This window comes from Ursus maritimus, unplaced genomic scaffold (assembly GCF_017311325.1).
Source record: "Ursus maritimus isolate PB19 unplaced genomic scaffold, ASM1731132v1 scaffold_24, whole genome shotgun sequence".
In the NCBI taxonomy this organism is placed as follows: Eukaryota; Metazoa; Chordata; class Mammalia; order Carnivora; family Ursidae; genus Ursus; species Ursus maritimus.
Window position 1 is genome coordinate 22913575 of NW_024424897.1, and position 22579 is coordinate 22936153.

Genomic DNA, 22579 nt, shown 5'->3' on the forward strand with positions numbered 1-22579 from the left:
ACATCTCCTTATCTCAGAATATTTATCTTTTTAAGATTTAATTTATTTATTTGAGGGAGAGAGAGCACTAGCTGGGGGAAGGGCAGGAGAGGGAGAAGCAGACTCCCCCGCTGAGCAGGGAGCCTGATGCGGGACTCAATCCCAGGACCCAGAGATCACGACCTGAGCCAAAGGCAGATACTTCACCTAGTGATCCACCCAGGCGCCACTATCTTTTTTTTTTTTTAAGTTTAGATTTTGTTTTGTTCTGTTCTCTGTGCCATTACTGTATGCTCCAGTTTCCTCTTATCTTGTTTCTTTGTGCGGTTTTTGTCTTTCATGTTAGAGAGTTTCTTCAATTACCTAATGATCCCTGACAGTCCATTCCTAATTAAGACGGAGGCACTAAAATTGTCTGAAAGTTCTGTGTTCATGAGACAGGGCTCCTCAGTTGGTGAGCATTCCCGTAGTGAGCTGATCTCAAAGCTCTTGGTGTCTGTAGGGGCTTGAATGGGGGCCCCCAGAAAGAAATGTCTACATTCTAATGCCCACAACCCGACAATACGACCTTATTTGGCAAAACAATTTTTGCAATTGTAAATAAGTTGAGGATTTTGAGACAAGACCATCCTGGATTATCTGGGTGGGCCCTAAATCCAATGACAAGTCTCTATAAGAGACCCGGAGAGGAGAGGGTTACGTGAAGACGTACCTACAAGCTCAGAAAGAGCTGGAGCTACCGAGGCCGGAGGGACAAGGACAGGAACATTCCCTCAAGCCTCCGGAGGGAACATGGCTCTGCTGCTACTTTGCTTTCAAATTTCTCGCCTCCATGACTGTGAAAGAACACATTTCTCTTGTTTTAAGCCTCCGAGTTCTTGGGAATTTTCTATAGCAGCTCCAGGAAACAAATACAGTATCCGTGGGCGTTTTCTCCCTGGCTTGTCAGTTTTCCCAAAGAAAAATCCTCCGATCTACTGGTTGTAGGGTATTGGCTTGGCGGGGAGAATCTTAGGGCCAAGGCGACAAGGGGGCTAGGAGGTCTCACTGTTGGGTATTATGTTGTCTTTACCTAATTCCTTGCTTTTCAAAGTACAATGCAATGCTTTGGCTAAGCTATGTTAAGCATTCAGAGTTCAGAGTTTTTCTAGATTAACCTTTCAAGAAGGTGTATTAATCATGGGGCACCTGGGTGGCTCAGTCGTTAAGCGTCTGCCTTCAGCTCAGGGCATGATCCCGGCGTTCTGGGATCGAGCCCCACATCAGGCTCCTCTGCTATGAGCCTGCTTCTTCCTCTCCCACTCCCCCTGCTTGTGTTCCCTCTCTCACTGGCTGTCTCTTTCTGTCAAATAAACAAAAATATTTTTTAAAAAAGGTGTATTAATCATGTTTTGTTTTGTTTTTTTAACTTTGTCTTTCCTGATGCTTTGACACCTTGGGACCTGCTGATTCTGGAGAGACTGCCCCTCTCAGGCTAGCCAATTCTTAGAGATAGTAAACTCTTCCCCCTTCAGTGCCCCTTTTATCCACAAACCCACCAATCCAAAGCCCTTACCTCAACTACCTGCCTCACCTTGCTCCCACAAGGGTCACTATTCCTCTGCCCTCATCACTCCAAGGCCAGGTAGCGACAATTAGAGATAGTCCCTATGACCCAGGGTCCACTGAAGTTGTTCAACTAGCCAATCCTAAACCTGTTTACCCTACGTCACCTGTTCCTTGCTGTGTTGACCACAGTGCAGGCTCCGGCTGGGATGTGTATCCGTACAATGGAATACAACGGAAAGGAATAAACTATGGATACGTGCAACACTGACAAATCTCAAAAATATGCTGAGATAAGAAGCCAGCCACAGGACAGAACGTGCTGCATGATTTTATTTATATAGAGTTCTAAAAAAACCACAAAATAAAAATGTGAGAAAGACCATGGCTGCAGGACGGAAGGTTGACTGCAAAGGGGAGCGGTGGCACTGGCAAACTGGTTCTCAGAAGAGAAAAAAGCAAACCCTGATTTGTGGCACGTGACGGGTTTCTTCGGTGGAAACACTTCCACCACGGCCAGTTTTGAGCTACTTACGTGATGTCACGAATCCCGTGGTTTTGAGGAGGCATGCACATAACTTGGCTCTCCCAAGCAGCTCCTCGGGTCCTGGCCAGCTTTGACACATCACAGGAAGAGGAACAGAGGTGATGAAAATGTTCTGTATCTTGGGGCGCCTGGCTGGCTCGTCAGCCGAGCACAGGACTCTCGATCTCAGGGTGGTGAGTTCGAGCCCCACGTGGGGTGTACAGATTACTTAAAAATAAAATCTTAAAAAAAAACGTTCTGTATCGTGATTGTGTTGGTGGGAGCACGGGTTTATACACTCGTCAAAACGTATCAGACTGTACCCTTGGACTGGGTGCACTTTATTGCACGTAAAGGATGCTTCAAAAAATTGATCACGACATTTCAAATAAAATATGAACAACCAAAATGCCCATAAGAAGGGACTGGTTAGGATGCAGCCATTCAAACAACTTAGAAGATTTTAGCAACATGGCAAAATGCTTTGCTGTATCATGTTTTGTGAAAAAGTCAGAACAGGAAATGTTATTTTTATCATGTGTTTGCCTATGCAAATTCTGTAGGCAGACAGATAACGTCCGGCTTTTTTTTTTTTTTTTTTTTAATGAGTTGGTTTTGTGTGTTTATAAAAGCAGTAGATAGAAAAATGGTTGAGAACCTAGAATCTTCACTGGACTGCCTGGGTTAGGGTTCAAATTCCAGATGTCACTTCCCTGGGTGACCTCTCGGAGCCTTAGTTTCTTTTTCTTTTTTTTTTTAGATTTATTTGAGAGAGAGAGAGAGAGCACAAGTGGGGGGAGGGGCAGAGGGAAAGGGAGAGAGAGAATCCTAAGCAGACTCCATGCTCAGCTCGGAGCCTGATGTGGGGCTCAACTTCAGGACCCTGAGATCATGACCTGAGTGGAAATCAAGAGTCCAACACTTAACTGACTGAGCGACCCAGACACTCCTTGGAGCCTTCATTTCTTGACTGTAGAAAGGGTGTGATAATAGTACTTCTCTCCTAGGGTTGTCATGAGGATTAAATGAGTTAACGAAAAGCTTAGGACAAGAAAAATAGTAAGGGCTTTATAAATATTGGCTGTTATTTTCATGAGGCGAGGACGCTGTCTGGACAATAAAAGCGCTGAGATTTTAGGGAGTACAGGAATTTACAAGACACGGCCTCCGACCGCAGCAGGGAGCTGTGGCAGAGTTTCTGAACTGCAGGGGGTAGGGGGGCAATTTTTGCCATCAGGGGACATCAAGCCAGGTGTGGAGGTATTGGTGATTGTCATGACTCAAGAAGGGAGTGCTACTGGCGTCTAGTGGGTAGAAGCCAGGCGTGCTACTAAAATATCCTGCAACGCACTGGACAGCTCCCCCCCTCCCCCGACAAAGTATTTGGCTCAAAGTATCAATAGTGCCAAGTGTGAGAAACCCCGGGTTATGGTCCAATAGGGGAAAAAGATAGATGTGTGCATACAAAATGTACAAATGCGGGATAATAGAAAAAGATATATATTGGTCTCTGCCCCTGGTTCTTGGCACAGAGCTCCTAAAACCCTTGTCAATTCCTAAGTGATAGGAGCACTAGGAGAGTCTTTTGTTCTAATGAGGTGCCTGTGGATGGGCTCCTGGATGGAAGCTGCTCATCAGAAAGACCAAGCCAGGGGCGCCTGGGTGGCGCAGTCGTTAAGCGTCTGCCTTCGGCTCAGGGCGTGATCCCGGAGTTCTGGGATCGAGCCCCACATCAGGCTCCCCCGCTGGGAGCCTGCTTCTCCCTCTCCCACTCCCCCTGCCTGTGTTCCCTCTCTCGCTGGCTGTCTCTTTCTGTCAAATAAATAAATAAAATCTTTAAAAAAAAGAGAAAAGAAAGACCAAGCCATCCCAAGCAGCTTAGAGTTTTCAGCCCTACCCTCCTCCCTTCTCTAGAGCGGAGAGGGGCTGGAAATGATCACGCCACCCATGAGGAAACCTCTATAGGCATCCCAATAGTAGGGGGTCTGGGGAACTTCCAGGTGGGCGAACACATCCATGAACCACGGGGACAGAAGCTCCTGCACTCGGGGCCCTCCGTGACCTCGCCCTACATACTGCTTCACCTGTATCCTTGACCATGTCCTTTGCTAAACTGGCTAATGAATGCCTTTCCCTGACTTCTGTGAGCTGCTCTGGCAAAGTAACTGAACCCCAGGAGGGGGCTGTGGGGACCTCTGATTCGTAGCCAAGGAGAAGTCGAGGGGGACTGGGGACCTACCACTTGCAGCTGGCATCTGAAATGGGGTGGGGACAGTCTCATGGGATTGAACCCTCACCCCGTGGGATCTGACGCTGTCTGCAAGTAGAGTGTCGGAATTGAGTGAAACTGTAGGACAGCCAGCTGGTGTCAGAGCGCTGCCGGGGGCGGGGGCGGGGTGCGACCCACATCTGGAGTCAGAAGTCTGTGTATGGCAATCGTGTGAGAATAAAGGAGACACACAGGAAGAGAAGAGCTGGGTTTTCCCCCAAACAACCAAGCAGATCATCAAGATTGAGCATGTACTCAAATAAAGGAAAGAAGAACAGGAAGATTAGAAGAGTTTGGGCCCAGAACACAGGATTCCCTGTAACACCTGGCCAGGAAGAAAAGCCTCGGTGAGCTCTGGGGTTGGTGGGCATACTTCCGTGCTCTTCAGTTTTTCGCTTATTCTCTTGGCATTTTAACAGCTTAAGTCAGAGTTAAAAGGCCTCAGTCACCTCTGCATTACACTACCCGTGTCAAAACCCATTCAGAGCCAGTTCAGATACATTGAGTTTATACTATTTTTTAATGCAAACTGATAAAGAGTCAAACCAATTTAAAAACCCTAGAAGTACATTTTTAGGTGGGGGAAAAATGTTAACATAGTAATGTTTTGGTTCCCAACTGAAATGGAAAAATATGCCAGTAATTTCATCGTGGATATAATTTGGGATTACAGGTGATTTTTGCTTCTTATCTCTTGATGCGTTTCAAAATTTCCCCAGCGAGGACCACGTATTACTTTGGTAATCAAAAAAAGAACAAAGGAAGGGAACAAAGGAGGACTGAAGAAATGAAAGGAGAAAGTGGCTGAGGGTGTCTGGTGTGCCCACAAACACGGCAGGGGGCGGGGGGAAGGCTGATTAAATAATCTGCTCCACTTTCCACACTTTGCTCACAGGCCCTCCTGACTCAAGGTTCACGAAACTTTTATCTCTATATTTCATGCCTTTCTCCTTCTCCTTCTTCCTTCCATGTCCCCAGTACTGAGTCTGTTTCTGCTTTGGGGGTGGGGGGCATAGAATACAAAAAAATCATCACCTGGGCACGCCTGGGTGGCTCAGCTGGTTAAGCGTCCGACTCTTGATTTCTGCTCAGGTCATGATCTCAGGGTTGTGAGATCGTGCGGCGTTGGGCTGCACACTGGGCTATGCTGGGTGCGGAGCTTTGCTTAGGACTCTCTCTCTCCCCCCTGCCCTAACCCCATCCTCCCCACCCCGCCCACGTGCACGCATGCTCTCTAAAACAAAAACAAAACTTTCTCCCTACCCCTTTCCCTTGATTTTTAAAAACTAATTTTCAAGATTTTTTTTCTGATCAAAAAAGTAACATCTGTTCACTGAAGAAAAACTGGAATACACAGAGAAGAATCTAAAAAGAATATAAAAATCATCTCTAGTACTACCATCCAGAGACATCCGTTATTAACATTTGGTTTATACACTCCCAGTCTTTTTCCTATTCAGGGATATACAGATATAACTTCTCAGATATAACATATCTACAGGATATGCTTCTCTTCTTTGAACAAAACAGGACTTCTGTTTTCAATGTGCAAAACGTTCTTATTGACGTATATCATACCTACAGACAAGTGCATAAAATGCATGCATCTTAAGTGTACAGCTTGATGAATTTTTAATACCTATAATATTATAACTTGCTGTCTGTACTTGGCAATCTATTGGGAACATTTTCTATGGGATGAGATGATCTTCTAGCTTAATTTTTAATGGCTAACTACCATTAGAAGTCACCATACCAATGTATCATGACTTGTCTAACCCATCTATTATCGGTAGAGACTTGGGTTGTTTCTATTTGTTATTCTTGCATTCGTTTCCTTTTGCTGCTCTAACACATTACTGTAAGCAGGGCCTTAAAGCTACACGAATTATCCTCTCATGATTCTGGAAGAAGCACATGTTTCTTCTAGATGCTCTAGGGCAGAAGCTGCTCCTTGCCTCTTGCAGCTTCTCGAGGCTGCCCACATTCTCTGGCTGCTGGCCCATCACTCTGGCCTCTACTGTCATCGCTTCACCTTCCCTGACTCATCCTCCTGCCTCCCTCTTATACTGTTGTGATTACGTTGGGTCCGCCCAGATAACCCAGGAAAATCTCCCCATCTCAAATGTTTGATTTAATCACCTCTGCAGGGTCCCTTTTGCCACATAAAGTAACACATTCTCAGGGGCCGGGGATTAGCAGGTGGACATCCTTGGGGGAACATTATTCAGACTCCTACAACTATAAACAGTCACCCATTTCTTTTCCTACCTCTGGTGTTCCTTCTCTTCCCCCTCTTACTTTACTGCCTACCAGTTTGGAACCCCACTTCCATTCCCCAAATCTTTTGCTTTTGTCTTTATACAACGTCCTTCAAGACATAATTTACTCTTAGGATCTCAAGGAGTGTTTCCGATCTGTTGACCTCTGACTTCTTTTTTGTTGTTGTTGTTCACCTTCTAACTTCTTACTCTGGAAGCACCAGCGTTTCCCCAAAGTCCCAATCAAGAGTGCCTAGTTTCCCTCGGATGTCTCCTTATGCCCTTAAAAATTAAATGTTTTAAAAACTGGATTCATGACCCCCCCCCCCGCTCTACCCCACCTTGCGGCACCAACTCAGCTTCCGTACCTGAACTTGTTCTTAACATGACCCACTCTCCTCAAGCTGGAGACCGAGGCCTCACCTTCCAGCTTTCCTCTCTTCTGTATCTATCAGCCACTAGCTCCCATCAATTCCTTTGATTTAGCATTCTTCTAATAGGGCCACCTAATGTCTTGACTGTTGCTAGACTGTATAATCAGAAGCCTTTCTCCCATCCAATCATACGACTTGTAGGGGTGAATTATCTTCTCCAGGAAGCCCTCTGTGACTGCCCCTTCCTAGGATACCATCTTCCCCTCCAGAGGAAGTAATCCATAATTAAGGATTCACTATGTGCTCAGCTTTTTCAAGCACTGAAAAATTTCACCTTTATAATTTTTATTCTTTAATTTTTTTTAGAGAGAGAGAGAGCACACCCGCACATGTGCGCGTGAGTGGGGGAGGGTGGTGGTGGGTGGGGAGGGGCAGAGGAAGGAGGAGAGAATCCCAAGCAAGCTCCACACCCAGCATGTAGCCCAACACAGGGCTCACGACCCTGAGATCAAGACCTGAGCCAAAATCAAGGGTCAGATGCTTAACCAACTGAGCCGCTCAGGTGCCCCCCAAATTTAATCTTTAAAGTATGGTTTTAGGGCGCCTAGATGGTTCAATCAGTTAATCATCTGCCTTCAGCTCGGGTCATGATCTCAGGGTCCTGGGATCCAGCCCCGCATCGGGCTCCCTGCTCAGTGGGGAGTCTGCTTCTCCCTCTCCTTCTGTGACCTCTCTCGCTCTCATTCTCTCTCAAATAAATAAAAATCTTAAAAAAAATGTTTGTGGGTTGCTCAAATGCTAACCTGAGGTGCGCTGTGAGCTGTACCGTTACGGGAGTTCCGAGAACACCAACACCGATAATGACAGGTAACACCTACTAAACCCTCATATATGCCAGGCCCTCACTGTTCTGAAAAATGTTCATGTATTAACTTCCTAGGACTTTTCAGTAACCCTTTGAAGCAGTCAGAACACATTTTGCAGGGCTCCTTGTTCAAAAACTATTAAGAACTTCATATGGTGATAACAGAGCATTATACCAAGGGAGGGGCCACACTTCTAAGCGCCTGTGTGACTCTACAGGTCTCGTACCCATACGCCAACCCTGGCTAAGGCTCTTATCCTCATCTCGCAGATGAGGAGACTGAGACATAGAAGCCTCAAATAAACCTTCCCAAGATAACATTATCAGTAAGCAGAGAGATCAAGTTGGAGAAGGCTTCCTTGCAATCTTTAATCCTCTCCAATCCTCCACGGTTCAGCTCGAATCCTCCCTTGCCTACCAAGTGTCCTACCTAAGCCAGGAACCACGTCCCTTCCTCCTCCGAGATTTCAGCTCCATGACAGCATTTGGCTCATACTTTTCTTACGGCCATTATCATAGACCCATGTTGTACTTGGAATGCCCGGGGAGAAGGGAGCCCCAAAAGTAATGTAGTCGGATGAACTAATTAACAAGAGTACCGCCTTGAAGACAGAGAGGGACAAAGAGGGAATTCCAGGTGGGGGACAGGCCTAGGACAATGATTCTGCAGGATACAGTGACATGGCTGGTTTGATTGGACCAAAGGTACACATGGGGGCCAGTATGGCTAACACTGGAAGAGCGGGTGAGGTAAATTATAAAGCACCTTTCACACACACAGTCACTTGCTATAGGCCACAGGACGTGTCACATGTGTAGTTACTGCTTCATCCGCTTTACAAATACTTGAGCACCTACTATGGCGGGAAGCACAATTTTTTTTTTTTTAAAGATTTTATTTATTTATGTGACAGAGAGACAGCCAGCGAGAGAGGGAACACAAGCAGGGGGAGTGGGAGAGGAAGAAGCAGGCTCCCAGCGGAGGAGCACGATGTGGGACTCGATCCCGGAACGCTGGGATCACGCCCTGAGTTAACGACTGCGCTACCCAGGCGCCCCTGGGAGGCACAATTTTAAGCAACAAACAAGACGGACAAGACCTTGCTCTTGTGGACCATCATTCTAGTGGGGGTGGGGACAGACAGCGCCAACAGGTCATTTCAGGTATGGAGGAGCTCTGATGATCATCAAACAGGGTCCCATCACAACGAGCATCTGTGCAAACTACCTTAGATGGGGTCATCCGGGAACGCCTCTCCGAAGTGACATCTGAACTACGAGAGGAAGGGGAAGGAACAGCTGGGGGTAGAGTGGCCCGGATGGAAGCGGCAGCAAATACCAAGGTCCTGAGACTCACAAATCAAGGTGTGTTCAAGGAACAAGAAGGCTAGAGCCTAGTGAGCAAAGGGGAAGGGCTGTGGGGAGGTAAGAGGATTGTTTTATGATGATGGCATTTCTGCCCTGAGGACTGCAGAGGAAAGAGCAGTAAATCTCAGCTGCTTTTCTGCAAGTGATCTCTTTCCTTCTTTTCAAGATTTTGTTACTTATTTATTTATTTTAGACAGAGTGAGAGTGTGTGTACGTGCACAAGCTGGGGGGGGGGGCGGTGCAGGGGGAGAGGGAGAATCCTCAAGCAGATTCCCAGCTGAAATCAAGTTGGACCTTAACTAAGCCGTTCAGGAGCCCGTCAAATGATCTCTTTATTACTTGGAAGGAGTGTGGTGTGGCAAGTCAGGAAAAAGGCAATCAAGTTTTCCCCGTTACTAATGGGGGGGGGGCACTCAGCTCTCCAGATGTGGTATTCACCTCCATTCTTCCTCAGCACTGAGGAGGCCAAGGTTTGACCCCTCTCGGGTCCATCAGCTTTGCTCAGGAGGAAAGGGCATCGGGTCACAGCCTGCCTGCTTCTCCCTTGGCAGTGGGTCTTCTCACTCATGTGCCCTGTGGGATGGGTGAGTGGGTGGGGAGACGCCAGCAGGTGTCGTCCCTACACGAACACGCATGCTTCAAAGACACCGGTGACTGTCTCCCAGCACAAGATGCTTGCACTGAGCGGCTCCCATTTGTGCTCAGATCACCCAGCGGTGGGGCGGTCTCCCATTTCACAGATCCAAAAGGTTACGTTACTTCTTCCAGATCATACAGCAGGAAGGGGCAGAGTAAGCCTGACACCCAGTTTTCCTCTTTAATTTCAGAATTTGTCCATTGGACGTGAATATTCTTTTTTTTTAAATATTTTATTTATTTATTTGACAGAGATAGAGACAGCCAGCGAGAGAGGGAACACAGCAGGGGGAGTGGGAGAGGAAGAAGCAGGATCATAGCAGAGGAGCCTGATGTGGGGCTCGAACCCAGAACGCTGGGATCACGCCCTGAGCCGAAGGCAGACGCTTAACCGCTGTGCCACCCAGGCGCCCCTGGACGTGAATATTCTTGATATGCAAAAAGTTACAGAGAATAATATATTGAAACCCACGGACACCATCCGCAGCTCAAGAAATACAAGCTGAAGCCCCTGTGTACCTGTGCATTTTAGCAAACCAGGTGGCCTCCAGTTCCTCTTACATGGGAAACACTGCAAGGGCATCACATCGCCTTCCATTGCATAGTACAAGCCGGAAATCCAGTGGGCATGAGTGCCAGCGCCCTCTTCTTCCCATCAATTACCAGGTTCAATTCATTTTGATACCTATTCCTATTTCCACTATTACTTCTACCTCTCTCTCCTCTCTCCACGTATCCTCTCTTACCTAGAATGTTGCAATGGCCTGCTCACTGATCTCCCTGCGTCTCCTCTTCCCTCTTTCCACATTACAACCCTCTCCACATTATAACCACCAATCTTCTTAAGACCTTTGAGTAGCGGCCTCTGCTCTTGGAATACAGACAAAATCATATGCATGGCATGCAAAGTCTCATATGCCCTTTCCGCTACTCAACATTCCAATCTTATCTCAATCCCTTGTTCTCTGTGCTTTGGGGCTACTGGCCCTCTTGCAGTTCCTTATAATCCCTGTGCTCCCTCCCATCACCCATCACAGGGCCTTTGCACATGCCGTTCCTCCCTTTTCCACCTGAATAACTCTTCCCTTTCTCAGGTAAACTTTCCCTGAGCCCCCTGACTGGGTCACTCTTTGGCATGTCACTTTTACAACTTTACATTTGCTTGTGAGATTAATTAAAATCTTTCTTTCCTACTAGGCCAAAGGCTAAGAAACCCCTCACTTAGTACAAAATGCATGCTGAATAGATAATAGCCAATGTATATATGGCATATATAACATGCCAGGGAGTGTTCCCATCACTTCACACGTATTAACTCACTTTAAGGTCTCCCAAAAGCCCTGTATGCAGTAGGTACAACTACTAGCCCCATTTTACATGTAAGCAAAGTAAGTCACACAAGCTAAGAAGCGGCACTGCTGGATATGAACAGGGGCAGTTTCTGGAGTCTGTGTGCTGAACACTCGTGTCATGGTGCCTCGCGAGCCTTTGCTGAATGCGGGCTAGTGTTGAGTGCTTTCGAAAGGGACTGGACAGTACCATCAGTAACCTTAGTTCAACTAAAAAAAAAAAAATCATTTCACTTGGGTGTTGGCAGGGATCTTATGTTTGACTAGAACTTTGCTGCAAAACATATTTTCTTCGCAGCACTTTATTCCAGGTAGTTTACAAATCCACCTGCCCCCCTGGTGCTACCAGGTGGAGCAAACTGCTGGGGGCAGGAGGAAGCTGGGTTGGGGTGAGGCAGAATTGTGGGTCATTTGTAGTACGGGGAGTCCACAAAAGGACAATTCCAAAGATTCCTCTTACGTCATCTTCACTCATTCCAGATTATTCACACACACGGGACAGTTCTCCCTTAGGTAATAGATGAGGCAAAAGGCTGAGGTTAGGAGGGCTGCTAAGCCACAGGAAACCAAGCAGTCACAGGACGGGGTGAGAATGGTGCCCAATTCTAAGCGGCAGAAGTGCAAAGACTTCTCTAGCAGAGGAAGACCTCCTCTTTTAAGGATTGAGGGCGACTAGCCAACTTCTCCTAATTCTTGGGTGGAACCTCTGAGCGAGGACAGAGTCCCTCCTAGGTTTTCCCAGTACGGCTAGAGTAGGGTAATTATTCTGCAAGCTAAAGCTACACAGTAAACAGCTCCAGAAACTAGCCACATCCAATTAACTAACTCAATGTGGTGAAAATGTAGTAATTCAGGAAACTCTTCGCCAGGAGCCCATGTACCAATCTCAAAGGAAGTCAATGCATGCACATTTTATGTGCATTTTGCTACAGAAAGGCTCTCATTAATTTCTCGCAGGATTTGAAAAACGGCTAAGATCTTGCTACAATCCTTTATGCCAGCAAACACATTCCTTCTGGTTCACGAGTGTGCCTTCATAGGGATGCCTTCGCAGGTCGAAAACATTTCTATTCCTTCAAAGAGCTGGTAGCTATGCCTGGGGGCATCCAAATGCCCACCCCACCTTAGTTAGGCCTCAAAACTGCATTAGCATTCACCTCCTTGAAGGGGAAGCTCAGTGGAAGGCCAAGGGCGGTCAGGAGCGCTTAAGGCCAGTCCCGAGCAGGCCACTAACCGACTGTGTAATCTTGGACAAGTTGCATACCCTCTTTGGGCTTCAGTTTCCACACCTGCGAATTCGAAGTTGAACCGCATGGTCTTCAAGGTCCTTTCCAGCTGAGAGCCTGGTACCAAGTAGGCCTGGCCAAGAAAGCAGCTTCCTGTGGGCGCGGTGCGAGGCTTTAACGGTCCCCCCTCCCCCGCTAGGGCCCGCGAAACCCTCAACACGCCCCTTGGAGTGACGGCGCTTTCCCAACCGCAGCCCGAACACGGCTCCGCCCCTTCCCGGGGGCGTCCCATCGTGCCCCGCGCCAGGCTCCTGAAGCGGCGGGGCGCCTCCCGCCTTTCCGCGACCCCGACCCCGAACTCCTCTCCCCAGTCCTCCCGGGCGCCCTATCCTATCAACGTCTAGTGTCCCAGCCAATCACGCGGACCCGGAGTCTCGTCTTTGGTCCACCCTCCTCCCAGCGCTCAGCCGGTCTGCGCTCTAGGCCTTTACCAGGCCAATCCAATCAGCGGCCGGCTCTCGCCTGCCCCACCCCAATCTCCCTCCCTCCGACCAATCCGCTCGCCTCATTCCGCTGCCCGCCCAGCCAACCCGGGCCTTGAAACCAGCAGGCGAATGGGCGCAGGGCGGCCCTTCAACGCTGACCGCCGGGCCAATTGGGGATTCCGCGTGGCCACGGCGGCAGCCAATCGACATGGAGCGCGGTGCCGCCGCGGAGAGGTCCGGCCCGAATATCCCTCCGCCTTCCTCCCTCCCTCTCTCTCCCTCCCTGCAAGCCGCTGTTCACTTACCGCCTCCCTTCCTTCTTTCTCCCTCCGCCACCCGAGCACCAGCCGCGCTCTGAGCTACCCCCGGGGTCCCTCCCCCGCCGCCAAAGGAGCAGCTGCCGCCGCCGCCAGCAACAAATTAGGAGGGAGGAAGGAAGGAAAAGAGGAAGGAAAGGGAGCCGGGGCGACTACCAAGAGGGAGCCGGTGAATGGGCTTGTGGTGACCCCCGCCCCCCACCCCACCCTCCCTTCCCACCCGACCCCCAACCCCCATCCCCAGTTAGAGCCGCCGCCCGAGAGGCCGGACCGTCGTCTTAGGAGGAGTCCCCGCCACCACCTCCGCCATGGAGCTGATCACCATCCTCGAGAAGACCGTGTCTCCCGGTAGGACGCGGGGGCCGGGGGTCGGGCTGAGGTGACCGGGTGGGGGGAGGGGAAGCCCTGGCCCCTCTGACCCTGTCCCCTTCCCACTTTCCTTCCCCCCAGATCGGCTGGAACTGGAAGCGGCGCAGAAGTTCTTGGAGCGTGCGGCCGTGGAAAACCTGGTGCGTGCCACCCCGCCGTCCCCCATCCCGCCGTCCACCCATCCCCTGCGTGCGGGCCTTCCCGCCCTCCCGGAGGCCCAGGCCTCGGGAACCCACCCCGCCCCATCCCGTCCCCCTCCCCCCCACCCCGGTCCAACCTAACCCCGCCATCGGGAAGCCGGTGGGTGTGTCCCGCCCCGGGCCCCGGCAGCTGGCCAATGGCGCGGCGCGCCGGGGTGACTGCCGCCCAATCGCCGCGCGGCCTGAGGGCGGCGGTGCAGCGGGAGGGAGAAAGAGGGAGGGAAGGGAAGTTAGGTTGCGCGGCGCTGCGTGTTCAGCAAGGGTGGGGGTGGGGGAGCCGGGCCTAGGGGCCATGTGGAAGCTCCGAGCCCAGCTGCCCGCCCTGTTCTGACCCGGCCCGGCTTCTCCTTCCTGTCCCGTGTCCCCTGCGATTCTCTCCACCTACTTCCCAGAGTCTACCGTTTCCTATGCCCCTTGGTACTGTGCTCATGGCCAGGCCTGGCACCCGAATACCTCCTAACCGACTCCGGCAGTATTTCTCCCTTTCCTGCCTGGGTATTCCTCTGTGGGTTTATTTTTTGGTAGGGGTTGGTTGGGGTTTTTTTGTTCTGTTTTGTTTTTTTACTTCGATGGGTAGAGACTGAATCTACCCATACAGCAGGCTGAGGCTCATCCTTGATCGGGCCTGTTTCCAGATGAAATCACAGAGGAAAGTTCCTCATTTTCGTATTTTCAAATTGAAGGGGTACAGAAAAAATGAAGAGAAGTCCACGGGACTGGACCTCTGTACAAAAATGTGGGATGGATGGTTGAAACAGCCTGTGTGCCAGTAACGTTTCTCTTTGATGCCCCTCTTATTGCGGGGGATGGGGAGCAGATGGAAGGGTGGATGATACTTGACATCTTTTAAAGGTAATAGGTAATAAGCCTAAATAACATTGTAACCCAACATGATCCCTTGTACTCTAGACAAGATATAAGCAAGAAAGTGACAGGGCTTATTTTATACAAATGCCTTAAATGACTTTTTTTTTTTTATCATTATTGCTCTCTTACGTGCTGACTTTTACTACTTACCTTTTTATTCTTAACTTTTCATAGAAAGGATTTTTTTCCTAGTATAGACCAATAATACTTCCATTTGGGGTATATTCCTGTTTCTGCCTCTGCTCATTTACCAGAAGCTTTTTATCCTGTTCCTAACATTTTATCTCCTTTCTGACATTCCTGACATTCCTTAGTGGTACATAATTAATAAAACTTTTAATATTTATCTTTTGCGGTGATTGCAGGACTTGTTAGTAGCAAGAAACTATCTGTTTTTGGTTTTTCCTGTTAACTTCCATTTGGCCAGAGCTTTCTGCAGGGAAGAGGAGTGTGTCTTAAAATTTTTAAACAGAGGGAGGTTTTGGGGACCTGTGCATCATGAGAGGTTGAGTAAGCTTTTCAGAAATGCACCGTGTTCAGTGGACAGCTCACATCCAAAATGTTTAGGAGCTCTGAGTGTGTTAACCATTGACTGTTAAATGTACAATCTTTTTTCTTGGCAAATTTGTCTTGGCATTTTTATCTTTCCCCTTTTTCCCTGTTTCTAAATGTTATCAAATTTATACATACGTCTTTTTTCATTGTTGCTCCCTCGTTGAACACAACGCTAAAGCAGAGGACTAGCCTCCTGGATCTATGTTTCGGGTTTGTGAGTATTTACCTCTGTTACGCAAGATTACCTGCCTACACGAGCTCAAAAGCCGCCTGAATATTACTCATTTTGGACTAAGATATTTTAAATTTAGGGAAGCGGTTTTACATTCTACCCTGTCTTCACATACTCATTCATTTAACAGATGTTTATTGACTGTCAGGCACTGTTACAGAGAAGAATCCTGACCGCTAGATTGTCAAGCTTACTTTATTTCTGGGAGATCTAATGTGAAGATTTGAGCACTAAGAATGATGTTGATAGGAAAATCTGTACCTCCTTGTTTTAACGCTGAGGCTGCATGAGAGGATGGATGGCTTGTGTACCACGTAACATTTTTATAGGAGTCTTGGAATAGATATTGTAGCATTTTCAGGTATGTTATGATATGTCCTAAAAACTTAGGTTCGCCCAGTGTTCTGGTGTTCCGCAAGCCACCCTCAGTTGTTAAAATTCCCAAGAGATACTTTCATTCACAAATGCGTCTTCTCTTTAATAGCCCACTTTCCTTGTGGAACTGTCCAGAGTGCTGGCAAATCCAGGAAACAGTCAGGTTGCCAGAGTCGCAGCTGGTCTACAAATCAAGAACTCTTTGACATCTAAAGATCCAGATATCAAGGCACAATATCAGCAGAGGTGGCTTGCAATTGATGCTAATGCTCGCCGGGAAGTCAAGAATTATGTAAGTAACTTTATCTCTTTTTGGTCATGTTAGCCTCTGGGAGTAAGAAGCCTCACCCTCCACCCACCCACCCCATCCTCTCCTCCTGGACCTCCTACAAGAAACATCTTGGTCAGTTTTTTTGTCATTCACATGGGATAGAGTGGACAGTGTAATAGGTTTCTGAGACTTAAGCTTCACTTGAAGATAAAAATATTTGGTTTAAATTTTCTCTCTCAGATTAGCTTGTCTATACTGTGCTGTCATTTCCCATTAATGAATGCATTGGAATTCTTTTCAGAAAACTAAGGTAAACTGGAGCAGTTTGGGGAACTTTTAACTGGATGCCAGAATTTGTAGACTCTGTGGGGAATTGACGTAGTATACAAATTGGTCATTCCCAAACTCGAACTCTGAGAATCACCTAGGGAATTTGCTAGCAATAATATATTTCCAGACTCCCTCCAGAGATTCTGTTTTGTTGGAGTGAGGCTCAGAAATATTTTTTAGCTATTCCTGTCTTCCTAAGTGATTTTTTTCATAGTTATCCAGTCCCTGCTCTTATTAAACTTCTGCTGTAGATAATTTTCATTGTTTGGTGGTTTAGGCATGGCACTATGTGGAGTTCAAAGGGGAACTAAATAATCTCTTGGGCCTTTTAAGCCCGAAGAGTTTGTGAAATAAGAATATGAAGTTAATGGTGCTTTTATCTACTTAGCAGATTATGAAAAACTTTGTTTAGAAACATCTGGCTTTTAATCAGGGTGTTTAAAGAGGGGACTGATGAGTTTTGAGGAAAACTGACTGTCCCTTGCTCTGCATCATGGAGGTCTTGTGACTTTGTTGTTGAGTAAAAATCCATAATTCTAGCCACAGCAAAAGATACTCAGAATATATGGACAGATGTCCTCCCCACCCCCCAGTTAATGAGGTTCTTGAGCGGTCTGTCTTATATGGATAAGGCTCAGAAAATGGTAAGTCAGGCAATTGGTCCTTGGTATTTGAGGGGAAATCGGTGTGGGGGGGGAGGGGTTCCCTAAATGTGTACTTGCACATGTCATCATATTTGCTATTTCCTGGTTCGAGGTATCAGCGTTAGGTGAATTTGTGCCCCCGTAAGGCAACAACATCTCTTTCAAGTTATACACCCCTTTTTTCTCTAGTCTTGCATGAAGGTACTCATGACTGTGGGAACTAGGTTATGAAAGCCAACTTATTTTGAATCTTCTTTGGAATATGTAGAGCTATTTCTATCCACATTGGGTCTGCTTATGTAATAACATTCTAATCTTCCTTTCAGTAATTTGATATTATTGAAGTTTATTCCATCAATCACTGGAAATCTTGGTGCTTGTAGTGCCCATTCAGTTTCTCATCTTGCTCGAATCATGCAATAGTAAATGAGACATGATTGGAACTGTAATCGACTCTTTTTGGCATATCAGTCTTAACACTTTTTAAAATTTGGATAAGACTTTGTATATGTGCTGTTGAGCTCTTCTGCGTGAAAGAAAGTTAATCATGGCCTTTTTCCCCCTTTCATAGCACCTCTGGTAATGAATACCTTCTCAGTGTTGATGCTTATTTCTTTTTTGAAATGTGGGTCTTGGACATAGTTGACAGTCACTCCTTTATTCCTCTTTTTTCTGATAATTGATTATTATCATTAGGGTTACCCCCTAGGTTTTAAAAACAAAAAACAACCTTACTTACTGTACTTAAGAGCTGGACCTTTGTCTCTAAATCACTTCAAATACTATTAACGAGGGGTCTTCCAGAAGCCATTTAAAGGAGGAAAGGTAATGGTACTGTGGCATTCCGGTGCTCTCCACATCTGTACCAGGAGATGGTGTGATACAGTGTAAAGGCACCCTGAACTGGGACTCTTAGTCAGACTTGGGATAATACCTGTTCAGCCCGTGCTGTTTTAGACCGGTCATCGCATCCCTGCCTCTCCACTCCATGTTTCTGACATGCAGTTTTTCTTAAAGTCCATTCTAGCTCTGGTAACCCTAGAGAGCAAAGCCTTCATCTAGAATCAGTCAGAACAGTTTGTTACTGGGCAGAGTTGTTGGCAGTGGGGGCGGGCAGGGATGATGGTACACTGTATGGGGGAAAGATGGGGAGTTCATTATTATTAGCTACAAAGCAGGATACTAAGTGACCTGACCCAGTCAGCAGAGCTGGCCTGAATATCTGGCAGCTACGCTTTGTCCTGTGTTCATGCCAGGAACAGTTAACTGTTTGCCTTTTGAGTGGACTGGTGATTCTTAGTGAGTTCATTGACTGAATTAGCTGATCGGGGTAATGATTAACCTTGGGTCAGTTGTGGCTTCATCCTTTATCTGTACCTGTGCCTTTACCCTTTACATAAATCCTTATACGATTATCATTTCAAACAAGACCTGTTTAATGGTAAGCGGATCTCATTTTAATTGGCATATCTAACTAGTTCTTGGTATCTGTTGATGGAGAGAAGAGTTCTCCAATTCTTGGGCAAACAGAACAAATCCTTCCAGATTGGAAGTTAAGTAAGGATTCATTCTTAGGTGTCGGTAACGTCAGTAACTTAGTATCTGCATCTGGTGATGTTCCCTGACCAAGGCCTTTCTATGAAAGTCACCCCAGGTGTTAAATTGTCATTGACCATAGGGAAGAAGGCTTGTTCCACATTTCATGAGTTGGAAGATCTCTTCCGTAGATCAGGCCAGACCATGGTCTACTGTGACTCAGACCTATTTCAATGCCCAGAGTTAGCCTCATTCTGAAGTTCCACATTTTCTGTCCACAAAACAAGGCTGTGAGCATCCTTCCATTCTACCTCCAACAAGGAGCCTAGAAGGTGAATTTTGTCCTCTCTTTTGCCTTCTAACATTATCTCCCTTCTGACTGTCACTTTATTGCCTTGCATTGAACACTGATATGAGACGTCTGGCTTTGGAGAAGTCCTTTTGGAAGTAGGGAGCGACTGGTTTCATTTCTAGGCTCTGGAGCAATGTCGATTGTGCTGGTGTTGGTAGTGGGGCAGGTTGTTTTGTCCTTTTTGTTTTGTTTTGGGGTGTTTTTTGTTTTTTTTTTTTGACAGCTGACTATATTGTATATGCCTTTTTCTACTTTTGTGTATTGCAGAAAATTCAGACTATGTGTAAGAGGTGTGGTGGTAGGCAAAAGGTGTTCAAATAGTATTAGAAATTGATATCTTTCGTCTTGTTTTTGTGTGTGTGTGTGTGTGTGTGTGCGCGCAGGTTTTGCAGACTTTGGGCACAGAAACTTACCGGCCTAGTTCTGCCTCACAATGTGTGGCTGGTATTGCTTGTGCAGAGATCCCAGTGAACCAGTGGCCAGAACTCATTCCTCAGCTGGTGGCCAATGTTACAAACCCCAACAGCACAGAGCACATGAAAGAGTCGACATTGGAAGCTATCGGTTACATCTGCCAAGATATAGTAAGTACTGCCTTCTGTATCCAACTTAACATCGCTGTGATTCCCTCTAGTTGTGCCATGCATGGTATTAGGATTGTTCTTACGTGATGGAGAACACCCAACTACTACAGGGTGTTCTGCAAGTAGGACTGCTTTACTTAATCTAGACTTCTATATTGGGATAGCCGACTTATCCTCACATTGTTAATCATGCCCTAAAGTAAGGAGAATTGAGGATCCCAAGCTCAGAGTAGAAATCTGTGTGCTTGGAGAGGTAGAGATTCTAGGCTTTTTTAAAAAATGATATGCTCTATTGTGGGGCATCCCTGACCTGGGTCCCTTTCTCACGATTCTCAGTGTACCATGGATGCTGTGTTACATTTATTTTCTATTTCACAAAACACTCGGCCAGCCCTAGCCACGGGAGGCCCAGCGGTTTGTGAAACGTAGCCCTCCTGGGACTGTGGCTGCTGCTGAGGTTACCACCCTTGGTGTCTGTTTCCATAGACAGACTTGATGAAGCAAGGGAGTCCACACTTGACCTGGACTTAGACTGCCTAGGTGTTGTGCCTGGGCATTGATCCTTGGCCCTCAGAAGCTTTACCTCAGTTGATACAGATGGCCTGGAAAAAACACCAGACTGCCATTTCCCTTTGCACAGAAGGGGGAAGAAAAAGCCAGCATTACCTCAAGCCCAGAGTCACTATGCTAAGAAATCAGATGAAGTTGATGAATTTAACTTGCTTCAGTTCAGTTTTGGACTACTGGGCCCCCAGGATATTTTGCAGGTGGTTTGTCCCTAAATGGAAATGTGTGGAAAAAGATCAGAGAAAGTCATGATACTCATTCGAGTGGATTTCACAGTTAAAAGGACTGCTGATTAGTCATGAGCTCATTATTTTACTCACTGCACTTCTTTGCTTGTTTCAGGACCCAGAGCAGCTACAGGATAAATCCAATGAGATTCTGACTGCCATAATCCAGGGCATGAGGAAAGAAGAGCCCAGTAACAATGTGAAGCTGGCGGCTACAAATGCACTCCTGAACTCCCTGGAGTTCACCAAAGCGAACTTTGACAAAGAGGTAAGTCTCCTTTGGCAAAAAGGTATAGGTTCAGAAGGTAAGAAGTTAGAGTTAAATGAAAGGGTTTGTTTTTTTTTTTTTTTTTTCTCAAATGTGTGGTCTAAAAAGTACCATCTTGTTTAGATGCGCTCATTTCCATTCTAGTTAGGATTTGTGTTGTGTGAGAAATGGCCATGGAGTAGGTGTTTGCTGTTTCTCACGAGGGTTTTGGGAAAAACGTGATCTGAAGTGTTTCTAAGCTTAGGTTTCTCCTTTTGCAGATCAAAGTGCGGGTATGCTCTGAGATTTTAAAAAACATAGAAGTTGGGGCACCTGGGTAGCTCAGTCAGTTGAGCCTCTGACTCTTGGTTTCGGCTCAGGTCGTGATCTCAGGGTCACGAGAGCCAGCCCCACGGCGGGCTCCGCGCTCAGCACGGAGTCTACTTGAGATTCCCTCTTCCTCTCCCTCTGCCACTCTCCCCACTCACACAGCCACACTTTCTCTCTCTCAAATAAATAAGTAAAATCTTAAAAAACACAGAAGGTTGTAGAGCTTACGTTAAAAAAAAAAAATACAAAACCAGCAGCTGGCTGGCTTAGTGGTGATCTAACTCTTCATCTCGGGTCTTGAAGTTGAGCCCTTTGTTGGGCATAGAGTTTAATTAAAAAAAAAAAAAAGTTACATAAGTTGGGCTATTTCATAACTCCTTGAAAGGTGCTTTTGAAAATTCATATATAAAAAAGTTTATCTTGCCTGGAAGTATTTCCCCCTATTAAGTTGTGTAAAAATACGTATAATAACATAAAATTTATTATTCTAAGCATTTTTAAGTGTCTAATTCAATAGTGTTAAGATATTCATGTTGTGGGGCGCCTGGGTGGCGCAGTCGTTAAGCGTCTGCCTTTGGCTCAGGGCGTGATCCCGGCGTTGTGGGATCGAGCCCCACGTCAGGCTCCTCTGCTAGGAGCCTGCTTCTTCCTCTCCCACTCCCCCTGCTTGTGTTCCCTCTCTCACTGGCTGTCTCTCTCTGTCAAATAAATAAAACAAAATCTTAAAAAAAAAAAGATACTCATGTCGTTTTACAGCCAGTCGCCAGAACTTTTTTCATTGTGCAAAACTGAAACTCTGGCATTGAACAACTCCCCGTTTTCCCCTTCCCAGGCCCTGGCAACCACTTTTTTACTTTCTGTTTCTGTGAATACCTTGTTTAAGTGGAATCAGTCGTACGGTATTCGGTTTGTCTTTTAGGCTGGCTTGTTTTACTTAGCCTGACGTCTTGGGTTAATACATGTTGTAGCCTGTGTCAGAATTTCCTTTTTCAGGCTGAATAACATTCTGTTGTATGTATATACCACATTTTGTTTACCCATTCATCTGGCAGTGGACTTTAGGGTTGCTCCCTTTCATCTCCTTGACTGTTGTAAATAATGCTGCTGTGAACACTGGCGTACAGAGAGGTCTTTGGGGCCCTGCTTTCAGTTCTTTTAGATCTATACTCAGAAGTGGAACCCCTGGATTATATGGTCTACAAGTATTTTTGTGTATTTGTTTGTTGACACTTGAGCTGTGCTTTTGCCATTCCTTGGTCTTATTGTGGACAAAGTAGGAAGGTCTAAGAGGCCAGAGCAAATTGCAATTCTGAGTGCTTAGAAAACGGACTTTTTCCTTCTACATTTCAGAAGACTTAGGAGAGTAGCAGACAATTCCATTGCTCTGTTCTCCTGTATCTTACCATGTTTGATGGGGATTTGCCACCTCCCAGAAAACAAATTTGTCTTTGAAGTAAAGCAGATGCTTTGAATTCTCTTAAATTTTAAATATAAAGAAATGGGTTTTCCTAATGTAGAGTTGTGGGTTTTTGTGTTTTTTTTTAACCATTTTTATTTAAACCCTGTGACCTACATTTTCCTATTTACTTCTCCTTGGAGTCTTGTTAGTGAAGGTCATTTTGGGGATTAAAAGATTAGGGACCTCTTTAGAGGGCAGGTCATATAGTAGACGGGGGGGGGGGGGGGGGGGGGG

General features: G+C 46.6%; 1 protein-coding gene across 1 annotated transcript in view; it reads left to right on the forward strand.

Moving 5' to 3' along the window:
- Positions 1–13215: 13215 nt before the first annotated feature.
- Positions 13216–22579, forward strand: part of KPNB1 (karyopherin subunit beta 1) — a 26847-nt gene continuing 17483 nt past the window's right edge. The window contains exons 1-5 of the mRNA XM_040640731.1: positions 13216–13548; positions 13651–13709; positions 15908–16090; positions 19315–19515; positions 20425–20577. Of these exons, the coding sequence (XP_040496665.1) occupies positions 13509–13548; positions 13651–13709; positions 15908–16090; positions 19315–19515; positions 20425–20577 (636 nt within the window). The 5' untranslated portion in view covers positions 13216–13508. The remainder of the gene's footprint in view (positions 13549–13650; positions 13710–15907; positions 16091–19314; positions 19516–20424; positions 20578–22579) is intronic.